The 15,387-nt window shown below is 43.8% G+C and overlaps 1 protein-coding gene across 2 annotated transcripts in view; it reads right to left on the reverse strand.

Annotated features, from left to right (window-relative positions):
* LOC102208927 (metal transporter CNNM4-like) overlaps nucleotides 1-15,151 on the reverse strand; it is a 42,877-nt gene extending 27,726 nt beyond the window's left edge. For both annotated transcript variants that reach the window (XM_005719998.1, XM_005719997.1), the window contains exons 1-4: nucleotides 13,143-15,151; nucleotides 3,359-3,502; nucleotides 2,224-2,358; nucleotides 1,774-1,943 (exon numbers count right to left, since the gene is read on the reverse strand). In XM_005719998.1, coding sequence (XP_005720055.1) covers nucleotides 1,774-1,943; nucleotides 2,224-2,358; nucleotides 3,359-3,502; nucleotides 13,143-14,649 — 1,956 coding nt within the window. In that variant the 5' untranslated portion in view covers nucleotides 14,650-15,151. The remainder of the gene's footprint in view (nucleotides 1-1,773; nucleotides 1,944-2,223; nucleotides 2,359-3,358; nucleotides 3,503-13,142) is intronic.
* Between the last annotated feature and the right edge of the window lie 236 nt (nucleotides 15,152-15,387).

Genomic DNA, 15,387 nt, shown 5'->3' on the forward strand with positions numbered 1-15,387 from the left:
CACACACACACACACACACACACACACACACACACACTGCCAAGTGGTGGAATGGGAGCAGTTCTGCTCAGGTTGCACACTGAGCATGCAGAGTCCCTCTATTCACACCTCAGGTGTTGACAACAAAGCCTACAGAAACTAACAACAGTTTCGCCTCAGCACAGCAGACACAGCCATCGTATGTGTATTCATCTGCATCTTGCTTTGAAACACTAAATAGAGAACTTGTACTCAATTCTCCAAATACCCTCCTAAGGGCATGCACACTTTTGTTGTACACTGTAAGTACCTTAAGTCAGGTACAGACTCGAAAGGTGTTTAGAGCCTGCATGTGTGCAAATCACCCCTACACACACACACACCAACCACTCTAACAACCAGAGATAAACCTGTTGGTCACCAGATTAAGCAGGTCAATCTACGTCATCCAGTCTGACTACATTATGACCCTTGAAATCTATGGAGGACCAAAACTGCCAAAATGAAAATAGATAAATGAATCGATAAATCAATAAGAGACTCAAAAAAGAATAAATCATGAATCCCAAAAATACAATGTACTTCTTATTTAGTGTCAATTTAATTTACATTTGGTTTACAAATGTATAAACTTTCACATTTTCAGTGGTTTGAGGAGACTATGAGCACGTTAAGATAACTGTGATTTGATGCTAAATGAATACAATTGAATTGAAGTGAACACTTACACTATGCATTCATTCATTTGATTTTGTACTTCTCTGCCTGTATCATTCTCCACATGCATTGTTTCTGATTTTTTATTTCTACATTTCTTTGTGCATTTATTTTTTGATATATAAATGAAGCAGGCAATGAGTGAAAGTGTCACATGGAGTCAGATTTTTGCCTATTATCTGACTGATGTTAAGATGAATGAGCAGTGGTGAAACCACAAAACATACTGTTATTGTAGTCACCCCTTAAATGATCTTTATCAGTCTAAGTGTATGATATTTTTGCAATATTTTCACCAATGCGCAACTCAAGGCTTTAAATATCTCTAGCTTCAAAGCCATCAGACTCTGTTAGCAATGACAGTCACTTTATCTTTGGTTAGTCAGCTAGGTTTGGAGTGGTGTGCAACTTTAGTGTTTTTAACTTATTAGCATACTTGGGCAGAAATCTCATAGAGACTAGCTGGGAACCACCAGTCCCTAGGGCAGGGGTGTCAAACTCAAATACACAGTGGGCCAAAATTCAAAACTGGAACAAAGTCGCGGGCTAATGTTAATATTTATTGAAATATATTTATTCCTCCAGATTTAAGAATGAATCTTTTCTTATGGACTAAAACACGTTTTGCTGAAAAACTGAATATGGAACAAGCAAAGCTTAATACTAAACAATATATATATTTGCTGTATAATACCAGTAGGCCAGCTCTAATAGTAATTTGGTATGGCTTCGCAGGCCAAATGTAATTAGGCTGCGGGCCAAATTTGGCCCGCGGGCCAGAGTTTGACACCTATACCCTAGGGGAAAAAATGACTATTCCACAGCCAGTTGTGAGAACTTGACCAAAGTGTACTTGGTCATAAAGAATTTTATGGTGCTGCATCAAAAACGGTGTTTGGTGTTCAAGAGATTGTCAATAGGTTGTATGGAACATGACAATTTGTCTGCAAACACTCACCAATTACTCACCAACTGGTAGTGAAACAGTATTTCAAAAGTCCCAGACATACTCCTGATTACCACCAAATCATATAGGTGATGTCACCATTTCTACAGACTATATGAATGTGTTTTTACCTGCAGAATGAGAACAAAGTAGTCGACAGGTTTGCCTCTCTGATAGAGGAAGTGCTGTGGCGATCGTTTATCATTTTCATTAAACTTTAGTTCCTGGATGACATCCGGATGTTTGAGGATCCTCAGTAGGACTTTCTCTGTGATCTGGAATGGGCTGAACAGGCTCACCTCTAATGGGAGAGAAACAAAGACATTGTAAACGATCAAATTAAAACAGCAGAAAATACAGGCCTTGGACTAATTATTGACTGAGAGGTTTTTAGTAGATAACTTTATAGCATTTTACAGTCAATAAATAAAAATCAGCTGATTAGTTTAAGCCCTGTTAATTTGCATACTAAAAGATAGCATGTACAGACAGTGGCTGTGATTCAGCAGAGGATAATAGTCAGTGGCACTGAAACAAATGTGTGCTGGCTAAATGCAAGATTATTGCCTAGTGAATATCACCTGTGGCCAGGAAACGATGAGCTGCCAGTAGGAGCTGAGGAGAGATCTTCACTTTACTGTCCCCTTCTTGCTTGAACGCTGAGAAGTCGCGTTTGTTTTTGTTGGGATCCACCTTCTTCCTGTTCCTGTTGTCAGCTGTGGCAAGAAAGAAAAGAAATAGGAGTTTAAATAATAGTAAAAATGAATGAAATTAAATGAAAAGTCATGTTTTGCTCTGTTAAAATTTCAAAAAAGTTTAAACTTAGAAAGGTGAAAGTCAAAGAGGAGGAGGCAGCACGAGCAGGCACCAGCTGATAGCACTCCGGCAATTTCAGTGTTTTTTTACGGTGTCCCACACAAACCGTTAACTAACTGACTCTATTGCACTCCACATACCACTGCCTTTGTAATGCAGATGCTGCTCTATGGACAATTCTACCCTCAAGAATCTCATGTTTACAAGCTGCTACACTGGTCACTTTAAATCATTAAACCTGTAAATTGTAAATTTTAAAATGTTATTGATCCTTTTACCTTACTCTTAAGCGTATATTTATTTCTCTTCTTATATTTATTGTTGTCTTTTGCACTGAATGGAACTGGAGCCTCGTCTGTACTGTACTGTATATAGCAGAGATGACAATAAAGTTTACTTTGAGAAGTTATAAGGTAATGCTAGCAAGCTTGTTTACCAAGGTGAATTCACAAGCTATACAGGTGTAATGCAAAGCAATACGTGTCAGGCAAATGAATAATAAAATATTAAAAATATACTCATTAAAACTAAAGGAACAACTTTTGTGGTCTGTAACTTACAGCAAGTCAAATTATTAGGGACATAAAAACACTCCATCATGTGAGTTATTAAAGGTTGAGCTTTTCAGACCTTAGTCATGTTAATGTGATCATTAACAATATAAATATCTTAAAGTTGGACAATTTAACATGGGAGGCTGTGGGGATTTTATTTAACATTTAAATTATATATAATTATATATATTATGAGTAGGACAACACAGCAATCATCTCTAAGTACAGGTCCTGCGTACATGTGCTGCTGTATCACTGTACCAGTGCTTTTGTCGGTGAGTGAGTGTTTATGTGTTATAACATTTATGTGAGTGCTGCAGTCAGCAATTAGCAAGAGCTGACTCACTGTAGAGGTCAGATTCATCCAGGATCTCTGACTTGATGATCTCCTCGATAACATCCTCTAAGGTGACTAATCCCAGCACCTCATAGAAAGGATCTCCCTCCCCCTCATTGTTCACCTTCTGGACGATGGCCAAATGAGATTTACCTGGTGAGGACACAGATCACCTAAAGGTTATGAGAAACAAGAGCACTGTAGAACATGCATATCATTTTTCTCATCATTTTAAATTCCCTATGTTTCCAGAAATCATTTAACAGGAAAGTGGGGCAGCATCAAACACGACAGAGGAGAAGAAGTTAGCGAGTTTCAGTGCAGCTGCTGCGTCTTTAACTTCAGCATCTAGCCTTTAGACAGATTTAGCTCCTGCTACAAGAAAACATCCTTTTTTGTTTTACAACAGTCACACTGCTATTCGATCTGTCAGTGGATTTATCCTGACTGATGAGAGGGCAGACTCATGCCTTAATATAGCCCAGACTAGGCTAAGAGCTTTGAAGTGAAAAGAGTTGGAAAGGACTGCCAGAATGAGATAAAGAGAAGTGAGACAGAGAGAGAGGCAGGAGGAGAACGAAGCTAAGTAGAAAGAGGTATATAACAAGAGGACACAAAGCATTAATGCACTCATGACTCTGCATTGTTCTCACAACACTCCCCACATGCACCGACTGCATGCAGCACTGTGTGCAAACAACTAAACCTGATACAACATGATGAGCAATGGCTGCCAGTAAGAGTTAAGTAAAAACATTATCAGGTCAGCAGCATGGAAACCTGTCACAGTTCATGGTCATCAAACACCAGCAGAAGCAGAAGCACTATCTACTTTTGGCCTCCATGGTGCTCACTGATTTGTATGAAGTAAAAGAAACAGAAACGTCTGTTTTCAGCAAGAAAACATTTATTCTGTTTCAATAGGTTTCATCAACTCCAGTAGTGAACCTTTAAACAGCGTTTCATTCCCAGCCTTTTTCACCTGACCTGCTTTGAAAAGGTCTTGAGCAACCCATTATTTCTTTATATTTTGCAAGGAAATAGGCACAGTGACTTACTGAAGTGTTGTGTGTTTTTATGTCCAGGTTATGCATTTACTGCATTGACAATATGTTTTGGATAATTTTCATACTGAAAACCGAAGCAGTTGCCCATCATACACTTTCCAGTTCGTATTGCATGGTAGATTAAAATCTGATGATACAGCCCAAATCAAAAGATTAAGACCACACGAAAAATGACAACAACAACAAAAAAAAAAAAGCATATTATGCATGCTTGGATCTTAACAAGGTTCCAAGTAGAGCCTCAATATGCAGCAAGGAGAAATGGGAGAGAGAAAAAACATTTTTTGAGCATGCAATTTGTTGAAAACAACTCTTACACTGAAGCAGGCTGCTATACAGCTGATTAAAAGTTTTGGACCACACCTCCACACCTCCAGTCATGCCAATAACGTTGGAAACATTCGGGACCATCCATTCATCCATCCATCCATTTTCTTCCACTTATCCGCGGCAGGGTCGCGTTGGCAGCAGCCCAAGCAGAAAAGCCCAGACCTCCCTCTCTCCAGCCACCTCCTCCAGCTTGTCCGGGGGAACACCAAGGCGTTCCCAGGCCAGCCAAGAGATATAATCTCTCCAGCATGTCCTGGGTCTGCCCTGGGGCTCTCGCACCATTCGCGCTGTCTTCTCTGCATCTTTCCCCTTTTCCTTTGGTGGAGTCGGACTCATCCAGAGGAAACATTCCTGTTTACCCTCAACTTTCTCAAGATGTTTGTCCAATTTGCACGGAACATGCCCGGAAAACCTCACCCAGGAGGCGCCCAGGAGGTATCCTTGTTAGATGCCCAAACCACCTCAACTGGCTCCTTTCGAAATGGAGGAGCAGCAGCTCTACTCTGAGCCCCTCCCGAATGGACGAACTTCTCGCCAGCCACCCTATTTCCGCTACTTGTATTCGCCATCTCGTTCTTTCGGTCACTATCCACAGCTCGTGACCATAGATGAGGCAGGGGCGTAGATCGACTGGTAAATTGAGAGCTTCGCTTTTACACTCAGCTCTCTTTTCACCACATGGGACAGGTACAGTGTGCGCATCACTGCAGCCGCTGCACCAATTGGTCTGTTGATCTCCCTCTCTCTTCTCCCATCACTCGTGAACAAGACCCCGAGATACTTAAACTCCCTCACTTGGGGCAGGAACTCGTCCCTGACCCGGAATGGGCACTCCACCCTTTTCCGGCTGAGGACAAAGGCCTCAAATTTGGAGGTGCTGATTCTCATTCCCACTGGTTCACACTCGGCTGCGAACCGTTCCAAGGCAAGCTGTCCATCACCTGATGAAGCCAACAGAGCCACATCATCTGCAAAAAGCAGAGATGAAATCCTGAGACCACCCAAGTGAAAGCCTTCTGCCACTTGGCTACACTTAGACATTCCGTTCATAAAAATTATAATTTCATAAAAATTATGAACAGAATGGGTGACAAAGGGCAGCCCTGGCAGAGCCCATCACTCACCAGGAACGAGTCAACTTATTGCCGTCTATGCGGACCAAGCTCTTGCAACTGTTGTACAAGGACTGAATGGCCCGTAGCAATGGGCCAGACACCCCATACTCCTGGAGCACCCCCCACAGGACCCCCGAGGGACACGGTCAAATGCCTTTTCCAAGTCCGCAAAACACATGTAGACTGGTTGGGCAAACTCCCATGCACCCTCAAGCATCCTCAAGAGGATAAAGAGCTGATCCAGTGTTCCACGAACAGGACGAAAACCGCACTGTTCCTCCTGTTTCCGAGGTTCGACTAACGGACGGACTCTCCTCTCCAGCACCCTGGCTTAGACTTTTCCAGGGAGGCTGAGGAGTGTGATTCCCCTGTAGTTGGAACACATCCTCCGGTCCCCTTTCTTTAAGATGGGGACCACTACCCCCGGTCTGCCAGTCCAGGGGTACTGCCCCTGATCTCCACGTAACATTGTAGAGACGTGTCAACCAAGACAAACCCTACAACATCCAGAGCCTTCAGGAACTCTGGGCAGACCTCGTCCACCCCAGGGGCTCTGCCACCAAGGAGTTGTTTAACTGCCTCAGTGACCTCGCCCCCAGAGATTGGCGGGTCATCCCCTTCATCCCCAGACTCTGCTTCTGCAACGGAAGACGAGCCAGTGGGATTGTGGAGGTTCTCGAAGTATTTCTTCCACCGCCCAACAACTTTCTCAGTCAAAGTCAGCAGCACTGTCCTGGTGCCACGTGCACTTATGGACACTCTTATGTTCGAACATGGTGTTCGTTATGGCCAAACTGTGGTTTGCAAGGAAGTCCAATAACAAAACACTGCTCGGGTTCAGATCCTGGAGGCCGTTCCTCCCAATCACGCCCTTCCAGGTCTCACTGTCATTGCCCACATGAGCACTGAAGTCTCCCCAGGAGGAGCACCCTCCAGTACCCCACCAAGGGAGTCCAAGAAGGCTGGGTACTCTGAACTGCTGCTTGGCACGTAAGTGCAGACGACAGTTAGGACCCATTCCCTGACCCGAAGGCGAAAGGAACAAACCCTCTCGTCCACTGTGAGAAACCCCAACATACCAGCAGCAAGCCAAGGGATTACCAAGATACCCACCCCAGCTTGCCGCCTCTCACCAGGGGCAACTCCGCGAATCCACGAATCGCTACCTTATCGTGGTGGAGGGGTTTGTGTGTCCCAGGGGTCCCATGGGCTATGTTGTCTGGGGGATTCTTGCCTCCTGGTAGGGTCTCCCATGGCAGATTGGTCCTAGGTGAGAGACCAGACAAAGAGCGATTCAGAAGACCCCTATGAAAAAAACAGATTCACCCTGCCTGGGATAGGGTTACCGGGGCCCCGCCCTGGAGCCAGGCCCAGGGTGGGTGCCCGAGGGCGAGCGTCTGGTGGCCGGGCCTTAGTCCAGGGGGCCTGACCGGACACAGCCCGAAAAAGGGACATGGGCCCATCTTCCTGCAGGCCCAACACCTGCACAAGTCACCGTAGGGGCCGGGTGCAATGTGAGCCGGGCGACAGCCAGGAGCGAAGTTCCTTGCGGACCGATCCCCGGCTACCAAGATTGGCAATTGGGACATGGAATGTCACCTCTCTGGTGGGGAAGGAGCCTGAGCTAGTGTGTAAGGTTGAGAGGTACCGGCTCGATATAGTCGGGCTCACCTTAACGCATGGCCTGGCCTCTGGAACCAGCCTCCTGGAGAGGGGCTGGACTCTGTCTCAGTCTGGAATTTCCCCATGGTGAGAGGTGGCAGGCTGGGGTGGGTAACATTCAGGAACATCAAGGTAAAAAATTTTATCGTCAGAGAATAAAACTTTCTTCAACCTCCAATATCCCATGTTTGTTGCTCTCTTGCAAAGTCCAAACTGTCAGTTCTGTGGGAGTTCAAGGAGAGGAGGCCTTTGAAGACGTTTTTTGTTTTTGAAGCCCTTCAGTCTCAGATGCCATCTGATGGTTATTAGGCTGCAGCCTGCACCAGTAACGGCTTTAATTTGGGTCGAGAATCGTCCAGTGGCTGTCTGTCAAGACACCAGCACTGAAATTTTTGGGGGTCTTCCACTTGACTTTCTTGTTCCATAATCCTCCGGATCATTTAAGGAATTCCAAATGACTGTCTTAAAACTTTTGATCAGCTGTAAAATGCTCAAAATTTTTTTTGTCTCACTCCCATTTCTTTTTGTTGCATGTTGAAGCTCTACCACCATGCAAAATTTTTAATTTATTTTAATTGGGACTGTACTTTTGACCATATTCCCAATACCACTTGTTGAAATGCAACCCCAACCCATGAAAGAACCTCCATCATGTTTTCTAGATGTCTGTGGACACTCACTGTGGTACTTCTTTTCTAACTTCCTCTGTGTGACTTGAACCAAAAGTTTCAAATTTGGATTCATCACTCCATAAACCTGTTACCACTGAATTTCAATCCATTTCTAGTGTAATGGCATACCTCAGCTTTTTCTCTCCATTTCCCATCCTTAAGTATAGCTTCTTGAAAGCCACTCTTTCACCAGCAACCTTGACACCATAGGCTGATGTATCTCTCAGGTCCTCTGTCAGGACACTCTGCATGCCATGCTGAGATATGCCAGATTTTGGGCTAATAGCTTTTTGAGATCTTAATGGTACAAAAATACTATTGCATGCCTGTGAAACTGTTATCTTTCACAAGTTTTATAGTTTCAGTAAATACAAGGAAACAACTTACCGTATGTGCTTTTGCAAAAGGCCCCAAGCAACAACGTGCCTAATAATATAATTTAAAATTGATTAATTGCCAAGCTGTCCATTGCGTGTAGACATGACACTGGTTTATCCCTGGTGTTAAGAGCCTGAATATGACTGAATGATTCACGGCATACATATAAATATATTATATAATTTATAGTTCTTCGTGTACTCAAACAGCCACTGTTTGAGGCTTAGTGCTTTCAGTGCATCAATATATCATCAGTAGTTTGAATAGTGAGCAGCTTCAGCCAACAGATTCAAACATTTGCCCCATGAGGCAAAAAAAAATGACTTTGACATCAAGATTTCTATCAAACAGCTTTCTTCTTCCTACATGTGCTTTAAAAACATTTTAAAAAATGTTCTGTGTTAAGAAATTATTGTAAAATTAAAAAAAAAAAAACTATCCCTCAATTTTCTTCTGACATGTTTAAGCAGAGATGCCCACTTCCCTCCTCCACGCCTGGGGAGACAGAGGTTTTCGCATCCAGCATGTCCTGGGTCTGTCACAGGGTCTTCTGCTACTTGGACATGCCTGGAACACCTTACCTAGGAGGCTTCCTAGACAGATGCCTGAACAACATCAACTGACTCCCTTCACTGTGGAGGACCAGCAGCTCTACTCTGAGCCCTTCCTGATGATCTCTAATGCTGAGCCTAGGCACCCTTCAAAGCAAGTTCATTCCTGCCACTTGTACCCACTTGTAAAGGTAGGAAAATAGACCACTGGGTAACTCACAAAACCACAGATGCTTCACTAATTTGCTTCAAGCTCCCATAAATTATCCCCTCCCACTCAAAATATTTCACCTGGAACTATGAAACTATTAAAGTGAGAATTAGTCTCTTATGACCCATCATAAAGACAGCCTACCATGACCAAACAACGCCACAACTGCTAGCACTGTAGTGTGCAGTCCTAGCAATGTGGTAGCCAGCAGCCAAAGACATGACGACTCATACATCAGACAGCACTACTACCACCATCAGTCCCACCCCCCACAGGAGGTTTGAACACCATCTCCTTGCAGCACATTTTTAGCAGACAAGTTCAGTTTCTAACCTTAAACAAAAAGTGTCTCTCATCAAAAATGTGCTCATGTTGTTGAAGATTATTGGGCTGAAATATAAAAATCAAATTTTTTAAACTGAATTATTGACATCAGATTGCCTAAAATACTATGGAGACCTTGATTTCCTGTTTTGCTATTATCATGGTAATTTGACAAATGGCACTTTATTTAGGCTTATGCATCATGCATGCAGGACTTGGGCTTTGATGCTATAAAAAGCCACAGCTGAAGGTGATGCTCATTTGCAATGACAGCTGAAATTACACTAATTCTTTTGCAATTTGGGGTGGAAATGAGGCGTGCAGCCAGTTCCACAACGACTGAGCTTCATAATGTAGTTCTTTTCATATCTACAGTCTTATAAATGTAATGTCAAAGAATGAAATGCAATGTTTTTAATGTCTCTGGGGAAAAAAACCCACATTGATATGTTGCAAGACCATCACAATCAGCTGCAGCGCCAAGGCTGTTATGATATTAAGCTCAGCTTTCAAGGTGTGTATATCAGTGGATTTCTGGCACTACTCCTGTACGGCTGAACGTGCCGATTTTCGTCCCATCAAACAGCACAAATCAGATGATTTGAGTGATTAGGCTAGAGATGATCTCTGACTAGAGATGATCAGTGGTATCCACAGCCAGATTTAATTAAAGGAGTAACTTGTGGCCACTTAGGTTTAAGTCATTGCAGCACACAATTATAAATATTTTAGTTTGTTGTTTCTGGTAAGCTGAAATGCTTCTGATGGTGACATTTGTATTCTTGATTTTTCCCCATTTTTTAAAAATTACTTTTACATTCACTTAAAGCCACTTTACTAGGCAGATTCAATGCAATCTAACATCACAGCCCTGCCACAAATTCATTTTTAACTTTTGCTGACATTGTTTTAAATGGTGCGGATTCTGCTTTATCTTTATCACTGAGCTGTGCTTATATGCAAACTTGCACAGCTCAAGTATGTTAACACCAAGTGGGAAGCTTTGGGGTGAAAAATGAAGTAAATGTGAAGTGACAAAAACTGCAGTTCCTCTAGAAGTAACTTGAGGTTGATACCCAACTTTACATTATCAAAAGCATTTTTACTATTTAGCATAAAAATGGTTTTGTCCTTTATGAACACTTTCCTCCTTCATAACAAATGTACTGTGGGTGACATTAAAAAAGAAAAAAAAACAATATATCCATTTGGATGCTGGAGTGGTGTGGCTAATTTGGGTATCAGGTATAACTGATCGGGATCAGTTATACCTGATTGGAGTCAATGAACTAGTCCTCTACACTATCTTTGCACTGTCTGTCCCTTCTGGAGCATTTTAATGTAATAATTTGCAAAATAATATGGCCAACTGTGGGGTATAGACCATTTGGTGACTGAAGTTTGATTTTGTAAACCTATGTCTAATTAGCAGGTATCCGTGCCTGTGCAATAAATTTGTTCAGTTTACGGACTCTAACCAAGCCTGACAGCATTAACCGATAAAGCCTGCCAGCTTCTATTTAAATCTAGTCTCTTATGTCACTCACTCCAAGAACCGTATGATTATAAATATGCATATAAATATGCTAAGATGAGATAGCTGACTTCATCTAACTAGCAAATGTTGTCCAGGCTACGTTGGTGATACAGTTTTTTTTAATGTGTATGATATTTTTGTCATGCGATTTTAAAGCCGGTCCTACAACCGCATCCAAGAATAACATGCAGCTTATCTCAGAACTGTCGGTGAAAATTATTCTTGGAGCTAGGTTTAATTGAGCTGCATTTTAAAGAGGTGCAATTTCACAATTTGTGTATATTTTCTAAGTTCACTATTTTGTCATGTGTTGAGAAAAACACAGATTTTAAAATTACATGGTCTAATATTTACATTTAGCATAACTGCAACATTATTTTTTCGTTTTTTTTTTTTAAAGACTCGAAGGACTTGAAATTCAAAGTTTCAGACTTGTGACTTGACTCGGACTTTTACACCAGTGACTTGAGACTCGACTCTGACTTGCCTGACATTACTTGAGACTTGACTTGAGACTTGAGGATAAAGACTTGAGACTTACTTGAGACTTGCAAAACAATGACTTGGTCCCACCTCTGTGAATATGACATAAGAACTAAAATGTTGGAAAACAAAGTATAAGCTGTGTATTAGATTTCTAGTGTTCCAAGTGGCTGAAGAGTGAGTACTGAATTATTCGAAGGCAAAAATGAATTGCCATTAATGATCTAAATATGCGTATTTACTGATAAGAAAAGTAAATGCTGCCCTACTTCTTATCTGACACTGAAAAGGACAAGATCAGCAGTTTTTCTAGAAATTAATTGTTAATGTTTTTCAAACAAAAATAATAGAAAAGATAACTTTTTCTTAGGTCTGAACTGCAAGTTGCTGCATTTCTTTACATCAGTGTGAACTGCGGGTTCAAGATATTGCTAAGCAATTTTATGACCCAACACTTTGGGGGTGTCACCCTCACCACATAAAACTCAATTAGATTCTCAGATTAGCTTTATGTGGTCAATAACTTTTTCCACACTGAGCCAGGCTAACATCATTACAAAAAAAATGCTAGGATATCAAAGAGACCACCAGCAGCGCACATTGACTGTAACCATCTTATTGTGGTTTAAGCTCTGGGTAGTATTTTGGTCACTAGGATGAAGGGAAAACTATCAAATATTCAGATGTGCACCGAATTAGAAAAGCATTTCAGAAATTGGGTGGGTGGACCACAGCTAATCTCGTTATCTCTTGATACTACTTTTTTTCACATACAGTGAAAAATTTATGTATGTACCTTACTGCTAATTTTTGTACCCTGCAAAATCAGCCAGTGGCACCAAACGGCCAACAGCCACGTAGCCACTAATCTAGGCCTTATGTTTGACTTAATCACTTGATTAATGAAAGAAATATTCAGCAGACGCAATGATAACATTAACTTAGATGCACTTCTTATTTCACATGTTAGAAACATATTATGGATTTTTTTAAATAAACTGTCATTTATATGACAGTTTATCCAAATAAGTGTTTGCGGTCTAGTTTCTTTTTATTCCTTTTCATATTGGGTTTCAATTTTATACTGCAGCTATGCTAGTTGTATTGTTGTGCATGGGACAATTAAAGCTCTCCAATCTTTAATAAGTGAATGCATAAACATACACTGCCCTCATGACAACCTTATCAGGTGTGTGCAGGTTAAAAGCTCAACCCTGACCCCTTATAAGAGTAGTACAACATGTGCCCCGATGATGAAATGTGCTGTGTGTGTGTGTGTGTGTGTGTGTGTGTGTGTGTGTGTGTGTGTGTAGGCTGTGGTGTTCCACTAATCAATAGTGCTGGTGAACAGAGAGAGGGGGGGGCTGTCGAGCTCACACAGGTTTAGGTCCCTGGTGATATGAAGGTTGCAGATTTTCAGAACAAAACATCATCAGGTGTTAGATTATGTCAATGCACACCCACCTTTCTTGAACTCCTCCAGCATGGCATCCAGCTTTGTGTCATGAAACACAAAGTGCACAGGGTGGTTATAGAACTTGGTGATGGTCTTTAGGTTTGTGCAGTCGTCCGGGTCCACGAAGGCCAAGTCCTTCACATACAGGATGTCCACGATGTTGGACCGCTCCTCATCATACACGGGTATGCGCGTGTATCCGCTCTCCATGATCTCTGACATAGTGTTGAAGTCCAGCACAGCATCTGCCTGGATCATAAAGCAGTTGGCTAAGGGAGTCATCACATCCTCCACAGTTTTGGTCCTGAGCTCCAGGGCTCCCTGGATCATGTTAAGCTCCTCTTTGACCAGGTCATTATAAGGCTCTGTCACTTTAAGCATCTCCACCAACTTCTCTCTGTTGTACACAGTGCCGATCTCCTGTCCCAGCAGGAAATCCAGCAGCTTGCTGACGGGAAAGGACAGAGGAAAGGTAAGGAACATGAAGAACTTTGTGACCAGGATCGTGTTTGCTCCCACAGCCAACCCGTGACGCGAGCACAGCGCCTGGGGGACGATCTCCCCAAATATGACAATGCCAATTGTAGAGGCGACCACGGCGCCCAGACCTGACCCGATGAGGTCATCGAGGAGGATGGTGAGGGTGGTGTTCACCAAAACGTTACCCAGGAGAAGCGAGCATAGGAGATAGTTGCCTTTGCTGCGGATCGGTTCGATTTTCCTCGCATATTTCTTCTCCTTGTCGGTGCCGCAGCTCTGAACGATCCGCAGCTCCATGGGGTCCAGCGCCATGAGCCCCAGGTTCAACCCGCTGAACATGCCCGAGAGGACCAGCAGGCACGAGATCATGATGACCTGCAGCCACATGGGTAGCAGCGACTTCTTCTCCTCCACCACCAGCATCCGGCCATCGCTGTCCCCCAGCTGCACCCACCTGCCGTCCGTGCTCAACGTGCACAGAGCGTATTCTTTCTTCTGGTCGCTTTTGCGCAGCGGCTTAATGTGCACGTTGAGCAGTCCCGACGTGCCCCGGCTGCTCACGTTTATGAAGTTCCCGACGGTGATGTCCTGCGTAAAATCTGCACAAGTTTTATCGAGCGCGTCCATCATGCCGCTGCCGCCCCGGGCCGCCGCCACCACCGTCCCCTTCTCCTCCTCCTCCTCCTCCTCCTCCTTCTTGACCTCTGTGAACTGGATCTCAGTCCAGGCGCCCGAGTGAAGCTGGACCCCGTAAAACCGGAGCTGCACGGAGCTCTCCTCGGTCACCTGGATGACACCCTCGTCAGTGGTGCTGGCCGGCTTGTTGCTCCTCTCCAGCCTCATGCCGAGCACCTGGCTCCCACCGCCTCCGCCGCCGCCTCCCCTTCCACCGCTGACACCGGGCCCAGCGGCTGCCACCAACTCTGTCCGGCCGCTCCACAGACAGATAACCACGGTGAGAATGTAACCCTGCTGTCCACTCCATTCTGTCGCCATGTTTGTTTCTGTGCTCGGCGACCTGGGAGCTGACGTCATTTACTCATGTCCAAGCAGCTCCTCCCTCTCCCCCCATTCCCGCTATCTCTCACATACGCTCACTCATACACGGACACATACACACATTAACACCGACTGCCGGACAGCGACATGTAGAGCTGATAAACAAACACACGCTCCTTGCAGGTCACACACGCTCCTGGTGACGCTTCGCTATCATTTTTCTGCAGCAATACTCACACTCCCCCCGCCTCAGTGCCCGGCCACGTTACTCCCCGCTGGGCTCGGGGCACTGCGGCACACAGCAGGACGGACGCTGCTGCTGCTGCTGCTGTTCCTGGCCACCGATTTCTCATCCAATTGTATCCAAAGCCAGTTGCGGTTATGTAAAGGCACATGGCATCTGTGTACATCCCCCCGCCCTCCATCCTCATCCTGCACCAGCCTGCATCCCGCTGGCACGATGCCCGGCCAGGGATGCTAGATGCAGGGGACGTTTATTTATTTCCTGAGAGACAAACTCTGTGGAGCCAGGATATAGCCCGTTTGTATAATGATAATAATTACATAAGCTGTCTGTATCAGTTCAGTTAAGATGTGGAAAAGCCTAATAATTTCCGAGGTTGACTATTACATTACTGCATCACTGCATTGTCACGGATTTTTTTCCCCAGTGCACAGTGTTTATTAGCCATCTTTATTTATTATTAGATCCTAATATTCGCTAATTAGCTGTTATGTAATAAGCCAATAACGTTAAAAGTCCTTTCCTGTAGC

The sequence above is a fragment of the Pundamilia nyererei genome, unplaced genomic scaffold (genome assembly GCF_000239375.1).
Source record: "Pundamilia nyererei isolate P.nyererei 1_Seehausen unplaced genomic scaffold, PunNye1.0 scaffold00002, whole genome shotgun sequence".
NCBI classification, from domain to species: Eukaryota; Metazoa; Chordata; class Actinopteri; order Cichliformes; family Cichlidae; genus Pundamilia; species Pundamilia nyererei.